The following is a 21,640-nucleotide window of genomic DNA, read 5'->3' as shown; positions in this document are numbered from 1 at the left end:
ATAAAAATCCAATCACAAATTCAATAGAAAATCAAAGCCAAAATCAACAAAAATAAAACCAAAAATCAATAGAAATCAAACCTAAAATAAACCCCAACATATCAAACGGAAAACCCAAACCCACCCGAAGCCCTCTTTGATCTCACCCTCACCGAAGCGGCCTCTCCAAACCCAAGCCGAAGCCCTCTCCTATCTCACCCTTGCCAAATCCCTCTCCAAACCCAAGCCACTCGTCACTTGCCACTGCCACCTCTGTGGTGGTTTCACTTCTTCTATTTTTTCTTTGTTTGATCAATGGGTTTTGAGATTTTTATTTGGCTTGCCTGTTAAGATTTGATGTTGCTTGCATATGCTTAGGATTTTGCTTGATTTCATATGTAGCGTTTTGGGATTTTGCTTCTAATGTTAAGATCAATGGGTTTTGGGATTTTTCTTCATTTTGGGTAGCTTACGTTGGGTCTGTGAAAGGGAGAGGGGTAGTGAGTGAGGAACTAATAAAAAATGTAAAAGAACGAATATTTTATTAAATAAATATATAGAATAGATAAATTGAAGTGAGTATTTTGTAAAAATTGGTGTGTAAAATAGAAAAAATAGATTTTTTTTAAGCAAAATAGGTAGGAATTTTACATTGACTGATGCAGTTGCTCTTATATGTGAAACTAAAGTGTCATCATTTTCATGTAGATTCTTGAATCACACAACTCTAATTACTGAAGGTGGCTAACAACTAGCGAACTCTTGCGCAAAATCATGGAGGCTTTGTACTAAGGAAGAAGTGGAAGCCCTCAAAACTCTACTCGGAATTATCCCATTATGATCTACTGGCATTTTTTTAAGTGCCATAATAGGTACTTTTTAGCTGCAGCCATCTCAACATTCATCATTGACCATTCCTTCTTTTCCACGTAGAGGAATCTAATTGTCGAACTTTGGCACCCTTTCAACATATTGGAATTGGACATATAATCAATGTCCTTGACTTGGTGAGGTCTGCCCTTGTTGGGTTTTTGTGGAGTCTAGTTGTGTTTGATCTAGTTAACGACCCAATCCGAATAATATTGCGTGGTTTTTAATTAGAGATTTTCTGAGACTTAGTTCATAGAGCAAAGGTTTGGACTAACAGGCCCAAGCAATAGCGTTCATGGACAAGCCTCCTAGGAGCTCAGGGGCAATGCCCCTAGGAAAAATTTTTAGCCCGTTTTGTAGCCCATTGTGCGCAGGATGTAGAAAACGTAATTTTGGTGATTAGGGTTTGTTGTTGTAGTTTTTGAGAGAGAAAAAAAACTGTACGATTACACTTTGTATTTTTCCCTGATAATAGTAAAATTCTTGCAACCCTGTAGACATAGGCATATTGTTGAACCACGTAAATATTGTTTTGTGCGTGTGATTGTTTTTTTTTTTTTTACTTGTGTTTTCTCTAATTTTTTTTCTCACTGTTTGGGAATTTCGTTTTCATTCCCTACAGCCCTAATTGAAATTCGAAGGCATTCCCTACAGCCCTAATTGAAATTCGAAGGCTCGATATGGTTCGAGCCCATAACCTCACTGGTCAAGTTAGCTTGGTTGTGCCCATGTCAACCCTATGGCTTGTGGTACCGCTAGCAATTGTGGGGATTGGGAAGGAATTCCATTTTTCAAGATCAGATGCATTGTATTATCAAGAATTTTTACTGTCACTAAGAAATACTTCCACTGCTATGGCATTTTATTACTTGCAACAGGGTCATACTCAACCCAGACAACTATGGATATGATAGATCGAATAGTACTGGATGGTTGACGGATAATATTAATGATGGGAGACTGGATAATGTGTATTTGATGTTGGTAGTGAAAGTAGTGGTGAATTTTGGCTACTATTTTTAATTTGTGCCAAATTGTTTTAAGTACCAAAATAATGAAAAACATTACGGGACTTCGGGGCTAGCTCCCTAAAATCAGGAAGGTTGAGACTTTTTTTTTTTTTTTTTTAAATTATAATTTGATTTAATCTATGTGTGAGATCAGAAAAATTGCGCCACTTGGAGTTTAATAAACAAGTTTTTTTTTTTGATAATGCAGGGGGTTACAAATTGAAGGGTATTCTTGAAGCAACCACCCTGAAGTTGGGGTTTACTTGATTAATTTTAGGATTGAAGTTGTACGATTTTGAAGTTATCTTCTTTAATTAATTTCTTCTTTTAAAGTCAAATTTTCTTCTTCTTTTTCTGTTTTCGATTTTATTTAATTTTAAGTTGGGTTTTTCTTGATTAACTTTAGGATTGAAGTTGTGTGATTTTTTGTACTAAATAAGACATTTTTTTACTATGTGACGGTGCCTACTTTCCTTTAAGGAAAACCAAACAGATCAATGTTTATGTTTAAAAGAATTAGAATTAAGTACTTATCTTTACCAAATAATATCTTTGACATTAACACAATGTCAAATAAATTGATTTGAAAGAAATAGAATTAAGTACTTTTCTTTACCAAATGATATCTTTGACATTAACATAATGTCAAATTCTCCCATCAAAAAAAAAAACATAATGTCAAATTCTAAAGTCAAAAGTGAAAAGATCCTAGCCATGGCCATTTATGTTGAGTCGGTGACACACATTTGAACCCCAAGCCCAGAGAGAGAGAGAGAGAGGTCCAAGTGTTGCAGAAAAAGATAATGGTGAAGGGCTATGAATCTGATCACCAATTTACACAACCGACATTCTGCACCAGCCAGCCTTTCATTGTTAAACGCTATGATTATGCCTTAAAATGGAACCTCCACTTTTGCTCCTTAAAAAAAGAACATTTAATTTTATGACTTAAAATAATGCATGTTTGAAGATGAAGCATATATAGTATATTCAAGCACACTCTCTTTTCTCCTGTAATCCATTCACTTTTTATTTTCCCAGGAAAAAAAAAGGTTGAGTGGGTACTAGTAACAATGACGAATTTATTAATATGGAAAATCATGGACAAAATTGCCAAATGTCCATTTCAGGCAAACTAATCAGTCATTTGCTCTTCTTCTCAAACTAAATAGGAAAATTCCCCTCTTTTGAAAATCGAGTTTTTAAAAATCGATTTAAGTCCTATAGCGACGTTTTCAAGGACCTATAGTGACGTTTATAAGGACTTATAGTGGCGTTTTGTAACTTGATATCCATAAAATCGAGTTATAGGCAATTCTATTGCCTATAACTCGATTTCATGAATATCAAGTTATAAAACGTCACTATAGGTTCTTAAAACGTCACTATAGGTCCTTAAAAACGTCGCTATAGGTCTCCGGAAATTTTTTTTTTTTTTAACTCGATTTTAAGAAACTCGATTTTCAAAAGAGGGGCATTTCCCTATTTAGTTTGGAAAGAAGGGCAAATGACTGATTACTTTGCCCAAAAAGGGCAAAAGCCCATTTTGTCCGGAAAATCATGGCTTTTTACGATTGTATATAAGAATTAAGAACTTTTCTACAATTCTTATATTATTCGCATTTCTGTCGTGTCTAAATTTTGTATACATTATACGGATCCTTCCTCCCTAGTGACAATTTTTTATCGTTTTTCTTTCATTATTAAATAAAATATGTACGATCTTTAATAGTGCATATATGAGAGAGAGAGAGAGAGAGAGAAGCTTCCTATATAATAGAGGTGTTTGATATAGGATATATCTGCTTAGCTCAAATATAGTTCAGAGGGAAAGAAAGAAAGAGAGAGAAAGAATGGAAGGCAAAGAATCAAAACAGTTTGACGGGAGGCTTTCTGCCTTGACTACACCAAATGAAGAAGGTGGGCAAGCATCTAAGGAGTCCAAACGAGGAGGGTGGATTACCTTTCCCTTTATCATAGGTCACTATCTCTTTCTTTCTCTATTTGTGCTATAATATAAACTCCATTTTTAAGTTGGTCTAAATTAAATGGCACTATATATATATATATATATATATAATCTGCACTGTTTTTTTTTTCAAGCAGGAACTCTGATGGGTCTTTCCCTAGTAGCTGGTGGGTGGGCATCGAATTTGATAGTATATCTAATAACAAAGTACAATGTGAAAAGCATAGCAGCTACAAAAATAAATAATATTGTTCTCGGTTGCTTCTCTCTCTTTCCTGTTGCCGGTGCCATCATTGCCGACTCTTTCTTAGGCTCCTTCCCTGTCGTTCTCATCTTCTCCTTTGTTTCCTTACTGGTAATTATTTACTGTTTTTTAAGCTAATCATAAAAACGTTTGTTAATGGTGCTTTTATTTGATTGATGATGCAAAAACCTAACATGATGGTGGTGGTAAGTAATACTTTATCTTCATTATATAATTTTTTAGTATCACTCATGGGTATTAGCTCCAACGTCACATCCTAGTAATTATTTTTTATAGGAAAAAATAAATTAAGATAAAAATCTTTGATTCAATGTCTTTGTGTGTATTAATTTACGGTAAGTTTATAACAAGTTAAGGATTTTTTAGCGAGTGACCTTTATTTTATTGATAATGCAAAAACCCAATATGATGGATCGAGGTAAGTAATACGTTATCTTCATTACATAAATTTTTAATGTCAGTCGTGAGTTTTAGCTCCAACGTCACGTTCTCGTAATTATTTTTTATATGAAAACTTAAATAAAGGTAAAATCATGGATTTGTAAGTCTTTGTGTCTATTAATTTACAATAAGTTAAAAGTCTTATTAATGAGTGCCTTTATGACATTAATTTGTTAATGGACCATTTTTAAAAAGTTTGCATATAATTTTTTATTTCTTCCAAGTATCATATTGTAATATATACATATTTTTGGATTGATAAATACCTGGTCTATTTTTTTTTTATACAAGTCAGAATTTCTATTATAGCTTAATTTAGGTGTATATGTGTGTGAAGCTCTCTCCGGGAGACTTGAACACCGACCCTTGCCCCCCACACCTCACAAGCATTTATACTTGTAGAGTGACCACCGCATCAGTAGTGCGCGGTGGTAAATACCTAATCTATTAAAGTAACATATTGTAGCTTTGGTGATAATTACTCATAATGTGATGTATTTGTGAATAATATCATACACAACATTAGGTGAGAAATATTCAATTATGTAATAAAAAATAATTTAAAATATATTTTATATAAATAAATTTATATATGTATATTCCTTAATGAAATAGAATGTCACTAATTTCTTTGAGAATACAGGGTATGATCATGTTCACCCTAACTGCTACAATGCATTCCTTGAGACCAGCCCAATGTGTAATTGGCTCATATACGTGTGAAACCCCATCAAATCTTCAACATGTAGTCCTCTATATGACCTTAGGATTGGCTTCACTAGGACTTGGAGGCACACGCTTCACAATTGCAACTATGGGAGCCGAACAATTTGACAAGCCCAATGATCAAGGAATTTTCTTCAACTGGTATTTTTTCACCTTGTACGTAGCAAATGCAATCAGCTTCTGTGTCATTGTTTATATCCAAGACAATGTGGGTTGGGGATTGGGGTTTGGAATATGTGCCATTGCCAATGCCATTGCAGTAGTCCTATTTGTGTTAGGAAAGCAATTCTATCGCCAAGTTAAACCAAAAGGAAGCCCTTTCACAAGCATAGCTCGTGTCATAGTTGCGGCAATTCGGAAAAGGAAATTATTAGGAACTTCTGGAAACCAAGATTATTATTTGGAAACCACTGGCGTGTTAAAAATGGAAGCTGGTGCATCAACTAAAAACTTCAAGTATGAGTCACTTTAACTCTCTCTCTCTCTCTCTCTCTCTCTCTCTCTATGTTTTTGGTGGTTATTGTTTTAGATTTTTGCTTTTTATTTATATTATAATTAATCAATGTAGCCAACATTATAATATAGGAAATTATCATAATTGAATTTAGGAATTGAGATGAATATAATATATCTTAATGCCCAATTTCATCAATAAAAATATATATATATATATATATATATCTTAATGCCATGAAAACTCAAGTGGTGACCTTTGAAAAAAAGATATAGTATGTGGTAGGACACACAAGTCACTAATTATTTCTTTGGTGGTTTTTTTGTTTGGGGGGGGGGGGTGTTGGGGTGCAAATTAGGATTATTAATGTTTGATAAAAAATAAAGACTTGAGACATTTAGGATTTTTTTTTTTTTTGAGAGAGTTTTTAACCTATAATGTATGCTCTTGAATATAGTTTTTTATCATCAAACTAAGACACTAATCAATTTTTGATGTAGACGGTGATTGAACCTTAAATCTTTTATACAACCATCTAACTATTGAATTATAAATACTAAAATAAAATCCTAGTAAATTTTATTACTTAAACCTCACGTTTTCCACTTCACAAATGTGCCAAAGAAACCAAGCAAAACTCCACCCTCACTCAGTTCTACTTTAGGTGGAACCTAAACAAAACACATAAACCCCAACAACATGATTTCTAAATTCTAGAGAGAATCACGGCAGCCAATGAAAGAGAGAAACTTAGCAGCCAAAGTGAGAGAAAAACACAATAAAGGGGGAACACAACGTTGATCTTAACACCGAGAGGCTGGTCTGTGTTGCGGTGGTTGCTACGGCAACAAGGAAGGGATCGAATGGCGTTGGTAGTGCAAGTCACAGTAGCGGTAGCAAGTAGAGGATCGATTGGTGTTGGTGATGCTACAGCAACATCAATTCTCACACACTATAATTAAATGGGATTTGCTTTTATCACGAGCATAAAATTATACGGTATTTTTTTTGGACGGACTTTCTCTAAAAAAATATGAAGTAAATTAAAGAACATGGATTAGAATCATTAGATAAATAATAATATTAGGAATTAAAATAAAAGATTTTCCCTATAAACACCCTAACCATTAAAGGGCGAGGATTCAAATTCTCACTTTAAATGATCAAGGTTCTTCAACTTTAAATGTTTAACTTCAAATCTTCAATCACTAATTTATTTTTCGAAGAAAAAAAAAAAAAAAAAAGGTCCTATCATGATCGGGTCTACCCGGACTATTATTTATGAAACTAAAGTATCACCATTTTCATGCAGGTTCTTGAATTGTGCAGCAGTAATAACTGAAAGTGACAAACAAATGGATGGCTCTTATGCAAGATCATGGAAACTATGTACCGTAGAAGAAGTTGAAGCCCTCAAAACCATTATCAGAATTATCCCAATATGGTCTACAGGCATTTTTATAAGTCTCTCGGTAGGTATTTTAAATAGTCTCACAATCCTCCAAGTCCTAACCATGAATCGACACCTTGGGCCTCATTTCGAAATCCCAGCTGGGTCATTTACACTCTTCAACTTAATAGCTACAACTGTCGCAATCTTCTTCATTGATCGTTTATTGATTCCCATTTGGAGGAAAATAACCTGTCAAACATTGACACCACTCCAGCGTATTGGAATTGGCCATATAATCAATATCCTTAGTTTGATAGCATCAGCCCTAACTGAAATTTGACGACTCCACGTGGTCAGAACCCATAGCCTTATTGGCCAACCCAACTTGGTTCTGCCCATCTCAGCCCTATGGCTTGCTGCACCACTAACCATTATAGGCATCGGTGAGGGTTTCATTGTCCCAAGTACGATTGCATTGTACTATCAAGAATTTCCAAAGTCACTAAAAAGTACGTCCACAGCTATGGTCTCGTTATTACTTGCAATTGGGTTATTTCTAAGCCCGGCAATTATGGATTTGATAGACCAAATCACGGGATGGTTGCCGGATAATATTAACGCTGGAAGATTGGATAATGTGTACTGGATATTAACAGTGATAGGAGTGCTGAATTTTGGCTACTATCTAATTTGTGCCAAGTTGTTTAAGTATCAAAATGTTGAAGAACATGATGGGCCTTCAGTGCTGGCTCTCTAGAATCTGGAAGATTGAGACTGTTTTTAGAAGTTGCTTTAATCTAGGTGTGACTTTGGAGTTTAATAAATAGTTGTATTTATGCATTTGGTAATATAGGTGTTTATAATTTGAAGGGTTTTCTTTACCGACTTTGCCTTACCTCAAGTATTTTTTTAACTGGACATTTCTTGTTGTTTTAAATATACATTGACAAGTGGTTGTGGGTTTTAATTTTCACATTTTATTTAGTTAATGGGTGATGTGATAATTTCTCATTAAAATAAAATGAGATATTCGGTTAAAAAAGTACTAAAAGTAAGCCAAGCCTTTCTTTAACAACCACGCTGAGGCTGGGGGCATTTTTCTCTTCTTTTATGTATGGAATCTGGAAAGTGGAAACATTAAGATAGTAGAATAAAATTATCAGTATTCCTTGAATGTTAGAGCATCCACATTAGTAGATGCAAAAATTTTGTAAATTTATACATCTAAAACCTACTTTTTCTATTTTACACTCTCATTTTTACAAAACACTCACATCAGTTTGTCTATTATACACGTTTATTCAAATAAAATATTCATCTTCAGATCAACCCACCCACCCAACCACCATCATCAACCACCATCACCCCAAAACCCACTGATCAAACAGAAAATCCAAACCCCACAGAAAATCAAGACCAAAACCTCATAGAAAATTGAGACCTCGACGGCCAAGCATGGTCCGCTGGTAGTAACAAGCTTCACTATGGTTCGCCATGGAGGTCCAAGTAGTAACGAGCTTCGCTGTGGTTTCGATTCTCTAGGGCCGAGATGTCATCGCTCACCATGGTTCCGATTCTCCTTTCTGTATTGATTGTGTTGGTGAGGCTGGACTGAGGGACCGGAGAGAGAGGTGAGAATAGAGGTTGAAAAGGAGAGTGAGGTGAGGAGAGAGAGAAAAATCTAAAATAATAAATACAAGAGCTATAGTAACTGTGCATATATGCACTGTTACTATAGCAACTGTGTATAAATACAAAATTTTACACCCATTGATGTGAGTTTTTTTTTTTTTTTTGGGTCAAAATTAGGGGTGTCAAATGGGTGGGTTTGGGGTGGGTATAATTGGGTTGGGTATATAAAACTCATTTACTCATTAAAACTCATTTAACTAATTGCTTCTAAGCCAAATCCAACCCAACCAAATTATTATGGGTAAACCCCAACTCACCCAATTACCCAATTATCAAAATTATACAATATGGAATTCACAACTACAAGTACAAAAACAAAGAGGATTAATTTTAAGTTCCATATCATAAAAGAATTAAAATTGTAAAAAGGAAATAAAAGACTGTCATTTTCTCAGGAACCAAATAGAGAAAAATGAAGCGAAATTACCGTAGTAATAAACAGAAATGATTAAAAACACAAATCTACAAATCTGAAATTCCTTTCAGCATCCATTTTCTCAAAAGCCAAACAAAAGAACCATGAAACTCAGGGGGAAGTTTATAGTCATTAACGGCGTCTATGACGGTGGATAAACGATCAACCAGCTTCTTCTCTGTCTTCAAAGATTTATTTGACTGTGGCGGTGACGAAGACGAAGAGGAAGAGGAAGACAAGGCCAACCTAGTGCTAGGCCAACCACAGTCATTGATCTTGGGATCAAAGACCATGAAGGGGTGATGGTTCTTCTGGCAAGCCGGGTTGAACTTGAATTCATTGAGAATTGAGAGGACCCAACCGGGTTGAACTGTGTGGAAGTCTGGGAAGGACTGATTAGTGGTCCTTCCTATTCCAAATCGAGCAAGAAAATCCATAGAAAAGATCCAAACAAATACAATACAGCTCAAACACAACGAAATCTGACGAATCCAAAACTTCATGATTCAAAAAATTAATAATAATAATAATAATAAAAAATAAATAAAATTATTAGTGAGATTTCATTGCTTTTGATTGATTTAAGGTCAAATAGACACAGATCTTGAGCAAATGATGACGAAAATGAAGGTCGAGATTGAGATCTAGATCATATTGAAGCCATTTTCGATGAGGAAATTGAAGGTGTGGCCGTCAGAGTTGTAGGTGAACTTGTTGTTGGAAGTTGGAAGCTTCTAGAGGCATTGGGAAGCGATGCTCGTGAAATTTCCGGTGAACTCTGTGTACTCCGCGAGAAAGAAAGAGCAAGCGAGAGAGAGAGAAGTGTTTGGAGGCCGAGAAAATGAAGGAAAATGAAAACCCTGAAAGCTAAAACACTGAAATGTCTAAGGGGCTTTTTTTTTTTTTTTTTTTTTTTACAGGAAGGGCTGGGTTGAATTTGGATATATTGTTTTTGGGTTAAATGGGGCTCAATGGGTTGTTAGTTAAAACTCAATAATCACTGGGTCTAATTGGGTTAATGCCCATTTAATCCAACTAATAATTGGGTGGGTTTGAGTTTAATTAGAGTGAGTGGGTTTGGGTGGGCAAATGGGTTTGGGCTTACTTTGCCACCCCTAGTCAAAAGGTGTAAAATGGATATATTTTTCTATTTTAGAAGACTATACACATGCTGATGGGGTTGCTCTTAACCTTTAGCTCTTAAAAGTTCAAATATATATCCAATTAGTCGCTAACCCGTGCAATGCACGGGAAAATTATTGTGTAAGTAGATGTTAACAACTATTTGTCTCTTCCACTTTGATTGTACATAGTCGCTAACCCGTGCAATGCACGGAATAATTTGAGAAAAATAATATGTATTTTCTTTGCTTAAAAACTCACTTTAAAACGAATAGGCTAGCTTTCTACTCATAATATGACTCAACATACTCAAAAACTGGAATCACGTTTGATTAAAGGAAAATTGAACAATATCAACTATTGCAAAAATGGTAAAAGAACAAAAATATATAACAAATGAAAGTTTTCCATTATGTTTCTTCTTTCTTTTACTTATTAGGAAAAAAATAGCAATAAAAAAGTATATCAATCAATTTATTGAATTTGATTTGAATACAGTTTAGAATATATATATATATATATATATATATATAAAGGGACTCTCTCGTAATTGAAACACTTCAATTTGGACCCTTTAAATATGCTATGCCTTGAAATCCTGGCTATTGTAGACAATAATTTGGGACGATAATAAGCACCGTTTCCCCTTGGATCATGACAATAGAAAGAACCTGCAACATCTAACATTCAGTGAGGTAAAAGAGATGACAATCCAACTACAAAGAAAGACAACTCAAAACAAAATGGTATATAATTGATATTAAGATATGGTTGTTACTTGATGTAACCGATCACAAAAATATAAAGAGATGTATATAGGTTGCTAATCCAAGTATACTTTGTTATCCATTAGAAACTGTTTGTTGAAATAGACACATCCATCATCAAAAGTTTAGGTAACATATTAATAACATAAAACTACCCGTCAAGCATTAGTTTTAAAACCAACACATGGTATGTAATAAACTAATATTTTTTTTTAAAAAAAATGGTCTTCAAAGTGGGATAAGCAAATAAAAGTAGCATTAAATAGAGACACAACTACTAAGATGGCTTTCACATCAATATCTAAAAATTCCTAAGGAAATAATATTCTCACTAACTACACACATGACATATCATGTAATTTACACACTTAGCTTTGAACTCATCATTGATACAATTCTCCTAGATAAAACTTTAAAAGATATCTGAATTTATACATGAATCATAAATATGATTGGAGAGAACAAAGCAAACCATTTTTAGTGTTGAATGGGTGAGCATTGAACCGCAGTCCATAGTGGTTCCCCTGCAATGCTTGTGTAGAAACAGCCTAAATAATAGAGGATATGACGAAAACAAATTAGACTATGAAACATGGAACCACTAATCAGATTGAAAAAGAATACATAAATCCCAATTAAGTCCTCAGGATAATAATATCAATTTCCCGGTGAAAAAATAACATATAAATATGTGTGTGTGTGTGTGTGTGTGTGTGTGTGTGTGTGTGTGTGAGAGAGAGAGAGATGAAAGAATTGACAGTAATAGTGGAGACAACAAGAACACTCTGCTCACACCAAGCATGATACTTCAGCAGAAAACAGAAACCAAAAAAAATTAAAAAACTCCCATTTGAAAAACCAAATATCAAATAAATAATCACGACTTCAATTAAATCGAAGGGAGCCTAGCAGTTACCTAAAAGCTTCAATCAAGAGTTCAAAACATAGTTTCATAGAATTTGGGAGTAACAGTGGCAACTATCAGTATATATACTGCCCTACATAGTTCCTTACTTCTTTTTTTATATATAGGTTATAAAAATTCATTGAAACAAAAAGGAAAATGGTTTTACCTTGTGGAAGAATAAATCCAAAAATACAAATTCAAAATGTTAACTCCTAATATCTAACTTATGATATCTGTGAATCCATGAAAACTCAATGGAGAATTTGAGGTCACAACCTGTACCCACTCAATAAGAGTCTTTCAAAACAGAAGATTTTCTAAAACAAAACCCAATAACTATATAGCATCAAATCAACCGTGCCTAAAATTATTATTAAACCCCATAACTATCTGCAACACACAGCCCATACATATCACTGAAAATTCTGAAACCACAATCTACATCAATCATTAGGCCGACTCTTAGGCCTTTCAAAAACACAGAAAAAAAAATTCTTACAAAACCTGTAGAATTTGAAATCCCTAAATCGATAGAAAACCTAATTGAAGACATATAATTAAAACATAACTTTGAGGCTTTGCTCCTTTTAAACCAATTTCAATCTGAATTTTAACCCATATCAATCAAATAAAATTGAAACTTGAAAAAGATTAGATTGGAATTCTTCATACCTGAAAAATCATCCAACATCAGAAACGGAAAAGGATCCAAATTTTTCAAGTCAGTCCTGAAAATCAAATAACTTTGAGGCTCTGTTCCATTTAAACCAATTTCAATTTGAATTTTAACCCATATCAATCAAATAAAATTGAAACTTAAAAAAGATTAGATTAGAATTCTTCATACCTGAAAAATTGTCCAACATCAGAAACGGAAAATGATCCAAATTCTTCAAGTCAGTCTTGAAAATCAAATGCCCAGAAAGGGGGCTAAAAAAAATCAATGCCCAGATGATAAAAACTCAAGAACAAAATAACCATGAATCAAAATTGACATTAGCCAGAGGAGTTGTGGCTGAGAAAAGAATGAGGGAGTTGCATTGAATAAGAGAGTTAAAGAAGAAGAAGGAGATGGGAGTGAGTTTGATCGTGGGTTTTGTTAGGGCTGAGTTTGCGTTTGAGAGATAGTGTTGAGAGAGTAGGAAGAAAAAATTTACTGGGTATGGGTAGGGTTTTATATATATATATATATATATATAGATAATAAAGCGTTAAAAAGAATTAAAAAAAAAAAAAAAAAAAGTGACGTGAAGGCTAATGGGAGAGTTGTATTATTGTATACTGCTGGGAGAGTTAAATTGATAAATTCTAATATAACAAAACGTTAAGAAGAATAAAAATAAAAAAAGAAAAAGAAAAAGAAGGTGACGTGGAAAATTGTGGAGCTAGTAAAGGTTTCGGTTTTATATATATATATATATATATATATAGATAAGTTAAAAATAAATCAATTTACACTTAAACAAACAGCAATAAAGATTCGAGCCTTTTACTGAAAGGACTTTCTCAACTTCCTTTGTATGTGACTTTCCTTTGGACTGCTAAATTGAAAATATTGTTTGATTCTGGACACCTACGTCAGTTGCAAAGTATGGTTTCGATTCAACTTTGAAGTATAATATTTGGTAACCTCTTATAATTAAGCTAGAATTTTGTGAACCAAAATCCGCAAAGCACACTACTGGGAAAGTGCAACAGGAAAGCTTAAAAGAGCCAGCACAAGAAGAGAACCCTTTTTTTTTTTCTTTTTTTTTTTTTTAAGGTAAGGTTGGGAACAATAAATTTACAATAGATCATTTTATGTGGCAATAACACCACCAAATAAAATTTTAAAAAAAAAAAATTCTCATCAATTTTTTTTTTAACAATATCAAGGTAATACAATTTTTATTTGTAAATTTTATAAACTGATATGTCAACTTAAATAAAAATTAAGAAATGTATTTATCATGTTGTTGATGTGAGACTAATATATAATAATATATAAGTAGTATAAATAAGACTATAAGCCTATATGGTGTTAAGAGAGTATAGAACACAAGAATAATTGCAGAGCATTTAAGTGTAACGGCTAGTTCTCATCCAATGGCTAGGAATGATAAGTGTAACGGCTAGTTCTCATCCAATGGCCAGGAATGATGTTTAAGCAAACGGTGTCATTCTATTTAAGTGCTGATGAGTTTTGTTATTAAGTCCAAACGCTGTCGTTTGATCTCCTAGGTTTGTTAAAAGATTGCCTAGCTTTGATTAGGCCGCTATGTCTGTTATTTATCCCTGATTTTGCTCCAAACTTTACAGATCAATCCCGGATTTTAAGGGTTGTTAGTTAGACAATTGTAATTAGCTTGGGCTGTATATATAGTTCTTTGAGTGTAATGAAATCATTAAGTGAGTATTCATCCAGAAAGTTCCAATTCTCTCTTCATCTCTCTCAACTTCTCTCTGGTTTTCTCTCTTTCTCTCTGAGTGTTGACTCTAAAACCTCCATTGTTAAAGAATTTGCAAGCTTAATTCAAAGCTTTTCATAAGGTATATATGTGTCACATTCCTTAAGAAGGAAAGAGAACTCTCTCACCTAGCCTTGCACCTCACCAAATTGCATTTATGATTTGTAAACTAATCGTCACGTGTTAATGGGTAAATGTATTTATATCTATTTATTAATTATCTATACTATAGATAGTGTAGTAATTATATATTGTATATAAAAGAAATGTAAATGGTTATTTTTATAAAATTCATATAAGAAACAATTTATTTGAAACACTTATTATCAAAAATAAAAATTGATTTGGAATATGGTATTCTTTCTCATGCTTAATTACTTTAAGAACAATAGAAACAAAAACCATCAAAAAGTAAAAACTAATTTAATAACACATATAATTAAGATTAATTAAAATAATTAAATATTTATGAATTTACTAAAGTAACATGGTCATATTTGTAATATTAATCTTAACCTGAATAAATATTTGTGAATTCACCGATTTCAATAGAGATTGGCATCCAAATATACTTTTTAGTTCTTTTCTATCCCATTAACTTTTTCATCAATATTAAATATTATATATTTCTTTTTAAGAATCCAATTTTTGGATCAGTTTCTTCTTCTCTAAGATTTTATATGTAATCAAACGATATAAAAACATCACATAATGCCATAAATTTATTCTTGCTCAACAAGTCATCATTATAACTCTAGGATCATTTGAGAAGCACACTGAGTGCCTGAGAGAATTTTTTTTTTTTTTTTGGGGTTAAACAAACCTAGTAACAGTTACATACGTACTTTTCTGTTCAAAAGAAATCCAAACAAATTAAATCAAATAATCTTTGAAAGCAATAAAATTAAGTACTATTTTTTTTTTACCAAATGATTCCTTTGACAGCATAATATCAAACTCTTAAAAGTCACAAGTTCCGAGCCGACAGTATCATATGGGTGAAATATGAAATCAATGAATTATTACTTGCAATAAACCGTGATGACAGATACCTGTGTTCATTTATGGACTATGGTCACATGCAGACAGAACAACATTTAGGGCTTCAAGGGTCCCTTTGCAGAAATGTTTCTTTTTTTATATACGTATTCTAGCCTAATTTGAATTGGGTCCAAAATTAAATTAAATTTGGTTCCCTTTCTTCAAAATCTTGGCCCTCTTTCATATATTAGGCCAAATATTATCACAAATTAAATAAATATAGGTATCTTATCATAAACATCCCCTGAAGTTTAGGAGTGTTTGAATTTTACACCTTAATATTTCAGAATTTAGATTTTACCTCCTAAAGTTTAAAAGTGTGGATTTTACTTCTTGTGCCCTAAACTTTAGGAGGTAAAATCCAAATTTTGAAACTTTAAGATATAAAATCAAAATATCTCCAAACTTTAAAAGTGTAATTTAGAATTTAACCTACATTTTTTGTTTACACTTCAATATCCCTCTAAGTTGAAATCCTGATTCCATCTATGCATGATGCACACACAGTCTTTAACACCAAGAGAGACTTTTTGAAGTCCAAATGTTGCAGAAAAAGATAATGGCTAAGGGCTACATACCAATCTTATCACCAACTTCCACAGCCCGCGCGCATTCACCAATGTACCATCCTTTATTAGTCGTTGAACACACTCATCAAAATGGAACTTCCTCTTTAGCTCATAAACAAGAATCATATATTTTTTTATGTATGTCTCGTCACTAGCCATTGTCAACTTGCAATTCATCATAGCACAGCACAACTGATGACTTGTAGATAAATAATTGGATTAATGTGTGAAGAACTGAAGATGAAGCTTATTCATATAGTCACATGCACAATCTTTTCATTACCTAAATGTGCACCTTTTATTGCTTTTTAATTCCTTCCCAAATAAAAAATAAAAAATAAAAACAAAACAAAAAAAAAAAACCAAAACATAAACAAACCAACAAAAAAGTCTTGATGGAATTTATTAACACTAAAATTGCAAACCACGATGGAATATATTAACACTATATTGCAAATCATGGCTATATTCTTCAACTTCGCTTATATTGTGCGTAACCCTTTCAAGTAAAAGGCGGACATCTCAATTAATTTCCCTTTATGTTTTTTCCTTACCAAGGTAAATTTGTCCTCCTTTTTTGTGGGGTGGTTGGGGAGGGTAATGAAGTCATTGCCTAATGCATGAGAGAGAGAGAGAGAGGAGCTTCCTATATAATAAGCATCTTAGCTGAAATATAGTTCAGAGAAGAATGGAAGGCATGGAATCACAACACTCTGAGAGGGAGCTTTATGCCTTGACTACACCTAATGAAGAAGGTGAACAAGCAACTAAGGAGTCCAGACAAGGAGGCTGGATTACCTTCCCCTTCATTACAGGTCTCTCTCTAGCTCTCTCTCTGTGTTGTAAATTAAGTAGTAGCTAGGTCTAAATATAGCATATTGTACACTGTTTAAAGCAGGAACTCTAATGGGTCTTTCCCTAGTAGCTGGTGGATGGGCGTCGAATTTGCTAGTATATCTAATAACAGAGTTTAACGTGAAAAGCATAACCGCTACAAAAATATACAACATTGTCCTCGGTTGCAACTTTCTCTTCCCTGTTGCCGGTGCCATCATGGCCGACTCTTTCTTAGGCTCCTTTCCTGTCGTTGCCATCTTCGCCTTTGTTTCTTTACTGGTAATTAATGTTTTTTTTTTTGGGGGGGTGTGTGGTTAATGAATTACTTGAATCTTTTCAACTTATCTAATAATAATCATTGGAAACTTTTTTTTTCATGTTAGTTATAGAACTTTTTTATTTCTTGAGAATCACAGTTATGATACTTTTAAAGCCAAAAAAGATTATCATGGTGGTGGAAAACATACTATTACATCAAACAGATATTCTTTTGAATGCAATGTTCAGAAGAAAAAAAATCTTTAGAATGCGAACTGCATAATCTAATGCTGCGACTTCACAATTAATTTTATTTAATTTAAAGAAAAAGAAAATTTGATAGAAGTCTAAAATAGCACTTTTAAAAATATGTGCTTTATCCTCTTTCTAACGAGTTTATTTTAACCCAAAAAGAGAATGTATAGTATTTTTAAAATATCTTATTTTGCAAGGTACAATCATACTTTAGGCCCTTTAGGTAGTGTATACACTTATAAGTATTCATCTAAGAGTTAGATCTTTTTGGATATACATCACTATCAGTTTATTTAAGACTTTCTCATTTTCTCCTTATGTATGTATTTTAAAATATTTAGTATTAAAAAAAAAAAGAAAAAAAAAAGGGATGTGGCATGATCGGTTATAGTTGGGGAAAACTCACATACAATAAGAAAGATATTGAATCGGAATGAGACAAATTAGAGATATTTTGTTATCCTTGATAAAGTGGTTTTGACATTAATAAGTGGAGATGAAAACAAAGGGGAAGGATAATCAAAAAAGAGAAAGTAAGTCTATATGAAAAAGTATAATAAAATAAATTCAAAAATCTCAATTTCACTATAGGTAGGATTTGTGAATTGATAATAGGAAAAAAAAAAAAATATATATATATATATATGTGTGTGTGTGTGTGTACATTGGGGATGAGACAAGCAAAGTCCATCCACATCTCATCATCTCTTTAAGTTGGAGAAACTTGTGCGCATCAGGCGGGCAGAAAAGTTTTCATATAAAATTTTACACGATAGACAAAATATGCTGATACATATAAATTTTATCGATGAATGTTTATAAGTGTATACACTATCTAAAGGGACAGATTACTTTTGATTTAGGTGGGCTTGAGACTAATACTATAGTCTCATCCACTCATCTTATTTACTCACTTGTTTAAACTAACATATCGGCTGGTCTCGTGGGCTTTAATCCTATATTATCAATGAAAGAGTAAGAATGTGTGCTTATAGCTAGTGTAGGTATGCTTGTGACTAAAAAATTACAAATTTTTATTTAATTTTTAAGGAAATTAGGCACTTATATATAGTTTCCAAATTGAACTTTTTTTCTTCTTCTTGTTATAAGCTAATTTGATGTGCCCATTGCACTCAAACTTTGGCATGGCTATACTTCACCTAGCTAGATAAATTTGCGTCAAAATTTTTTTCTTTCTTAGTTGTTTATGTACAACTTTTAAAACCTCTTTTTTTTTTCTTTTCTTTTTTCTTTTTTTCTACACAGAACTATACTTTTGTCCAACTCACTTTTTAATCAAAATAAAGCTCCAAAAATAAGCTATACAAAGTGTATTTGGATTAGCTTTTTTTGTTAATTTATTTGCTTGAGTAAAACTTTTTAAAGCTCCTTTTTTTTCTAGATAAAATGGTATTTTTGCCAATTTTCAAGAAAAACTAATCCGAATGCACACATAGGCTCCAAATATTATATATTTTAAACTATATTTGTCATAAGTGCACATACATGTATACATATTTTTGGACTGGTGTGGGTCTGAATTGCATAGGAAAGAATTCATTTTCATATAATCTAAACAATAATTTAGAATAAATTTTTACAAACATTTACTAGTATATTCGTCAACAAAAATGGTATGTCAATAAAAGCAGTTTAAACTCATTTCTATTTCCGCTTGTCTTCTTGAGAATTCAGGGTATGATAATGTTCACCCTAACGGCTACAATACAATCCTTGAGGCCACAAGGATGTGCAGTTGCCTCATACGACACATGTGAAGCCCCATCAAATCTTCAATATGGAGTCCTCTACATGACCTTACTGCTAGCTTCACTAGGACTTGGAGGCACACGTTTCACAATTGCAACTATGGGAGCTGGACAATTTGACAAGCCCGATGATCAAGGAATATTCTTTAACTGGTATTTTTTCAGCTTGTATTTTGCTAGTGCAATCAGTTTAACTGCCATTGTCTATATCCAGGACAATGTGAGTTGGGGATTAGGGTTTGGAATATGTGTCATTGCAAATGCTATTAGCTTAGTCGTATTTGTATTGGGAAAGCGGTTTTATCGCAAAGTCAAGCCAAATGGAAGCCCTTTCACGAGCATAGCTCGTGTCATAGTTGCAGCAATTCAAAAAAGAAAAATACTGGAAACTTTTGGAAGGCAGGATTATTATTTTGGATTCACTGAGGCATTACAGATGGAAGACAATTTACCAACTAAAAGCTTCAGGTATGAATCACTATAACTATTTTCTGTAATTATATTTTAACTACATGTCTATTTTTTTTTTTTTTTTTGGTAAATATGGTATGTCACTTTAAAAAGTTTTATAAATATATAAATTAAACAGAATATAATAGAGATTCTTGTTGAATAACTACTTAATTTATGAATTACTACAGTATAGGTCTCTAGTTATATGTTAAATTCAAAGGTGAAAGTGGACTCATAATTTATTGGTTGCATGTGAAACTTGTTAATTTATTATAATAATAATAATAATAATAATAAAACTTGCACACAGTTGTATCAATATTGTATGGGTGTTTCTTACTGCGCGCATGTTTCACCATTGAACTCTTTCCTAAGTATTCTTTAATTTAAAAACTTAAAATCTGACTTATTTATTTAAAGTTAACTAAATTACTTGAAATCAAATCTTATCTCACATTTAAGTAAATAAGCCAAGTACAAATAAGCTAATCAAATGGAAAGAGAATGAGTGGGAGTAGGTAAATGACAATATTGCTACCGTACACTTTTGGTGCGATGGTCATTCACATATATAAGTACTTGTGGATTATGAGAGGGTAATTGTCAATATTCAAGTCTTCAGGAAGGAACTTCACATACATATATACTTAGATTAGGTTAGAGTAGAATTTTTATCTTATATAAAAATGTAAATGACAATATTAACTAGGAATTAAATATCCTGGATACTCCTATTAACATCATAATTATTTTAAGTTTGATAATTGGGATAGTCACTTTTAGTGGTTAAGGTTCTTCTTTTTATTTTTATATATATATATATATATTTTTTTTTTGCAGATTCTTAAATCTTGGAGCACTTAAAACTGAAGGTGATAGACAATTAAATGGCTTGTATGCAAGATCATGGAAGCTATGTACAGTGGAAGAAGTGGAAGATCTCAAAACCCTAATCCGAATTATCCCATTATGGTCTACTGGAATTTTCTTAGGTATCTCAATAGGTAATTTTTCTAGCCTCGTAACTCTCCAAGCACTAACCATGGACCGATACCTTGGGCCCCATTTCAAAATCCCAGCTGGAACATTTCTACTCTTCAACTTCTTAGCTACAGTCATCTCAATCCTTATTGTTGATCGTTTCCTCCTCCCCACGTGGCGAAATCTAGCCCGTCGAACATTGACACCTCTCCAACGTATTGGAATTGGCCACATCATCAATATATTTGGTTTAGTGGGGGCTGCCTTAATTGAATCTAGAAGACTCCATGTGGTTCGAACCCATCAGCTCATGGGTCAACCTGGATTGGTTGTGCCCATGTCAGCCCTATGGCTTGTGGTACCACTAGGCATTGTGGGCATTGGTGAGGGATTCCATTTCCCAGGATCAGTTGGATTGTATTATCAAGAATTTCCAAATTCATTAAAAAGTACATCCACTGCTATGGTCTCGTTATTACTCGCAATTGGGTTATATCTAAGTCCGGCAATTACAGGTTTGGTGGAACAAATCACAGGATGGTTACCAAATAATATTAATGATGGAAGACTTGACAATGTGTATTGGATGTTGGCAGTATTAGGAGTGGTGAATTTTGGCTACTATCTAATTTGTGCCAAGATGTTTAAGTATCAAAATGTTGAGGACAATAATGGACCTCTGGTGCCAGCTCCCTAAAATCATGAAGATTGTGATTGTTTTTATAAATAATGACAGTTAGTATTTATGAATTTGGTAATGTAGGTGGTTTTCATAACGAAGGGTAGTTTTCCTGAGTGACCTCCTTGAAGTTTGGGGTTTTCGAGTAAACTACCTAAAGAGCTTTGTGATTTTTCTCTTATTTCTTTTTAGCACTAAAAAGTTCAAACATCCAATTAGCTAATAATAACACAGGTTCACCAACAAAATATTAGTGGAATGTGGAATAAGTGTAGATTCAATAGAAGAAGTACTGTCTTATTTTAAATTTGCAAAAATTACAAATTGAACTACAATGCTAT

The 21,640-nt window shown here is 33.0% G+C and overlaps 1 protein-coding gene and 1 pseudogene across 1 annotated transcript; both read left to right on the top strand.

Moving 5' to 3' along the window:
* The first annotated feature begins 3,712 nt into the window (after positions 1-3,712).
* Positions 3,713-7,981, top strand: LOC115957115 (annotated as a pseudogene).
* Positions 7,982-16,755: 8,774 nt separating this feature from the next.
* LOC115957113 (protein NRT1/ PTR FAMILY 2.7-like) lies at positions 16,756-21,378 on the top strand. Its single transcript, XM_031075342.1, has 4 exons — positions 16,756-16,882; positions 16,966-17,183; positions 19,113-19,654; positions 20,480-21,378. Exons 1-4 carry the CDS (start codon positions 16,756-16,758, stop codon positions 21,315-21,317), a joined length of 1,725 nt encoding a protein of 574 aa, XP_030931202.1. The 3' UTR covers positions 21,318-21,378.
* The last annotated feature ends 262 nt before the right edge of the window (positions 21,379-21,640 follow it).

This window comes from Quercus lobata, chromosome 8 (genome assembly GCF_001633185.2).
Source record: "Quercus lobata isolate SW786 chromosome 8, ValleyOak3.0 Primary Assembly, whole genome shotgun sequence".
Classification (NCBI taxonomy): Eukaryota; Viridiplantae; Streptophyta; class Magnoliopsida; order Fagales; family Fagaceae; genus Quercus; species Quercus lobata.
This window is presented reverse-complemented; position numbering and strand designations above follow the sequence as displayed.

What these genes read in the sequence shown, in the direction of transcription:
- LOC115957113 (XM_031075342.1), top strand. Translation starts at nt 16,756, where the DNA reads ATGGAAGGCATGGAATCACAACACTCTGAGAGGGAGCTTTATGCCTTG. An exon ending in TACCTTCCCCTTCATTACAG is followed by an intron (nt 16,883 to 16,965) that starts GTCTCTCTCTAG and finishes TGTTTAAAGCAG; the next exon opens with GAACTCTAATGGGTCTTTCC. An exon ending in TCGCCTTTGTTTCTTTACTG is followed by an intron (nt 17,184 to 19,112) that starts GTAATTAATGTT and finishes TTGAGAATTCAG; the next exon opens with GGTATGATAATGTTCACCCT.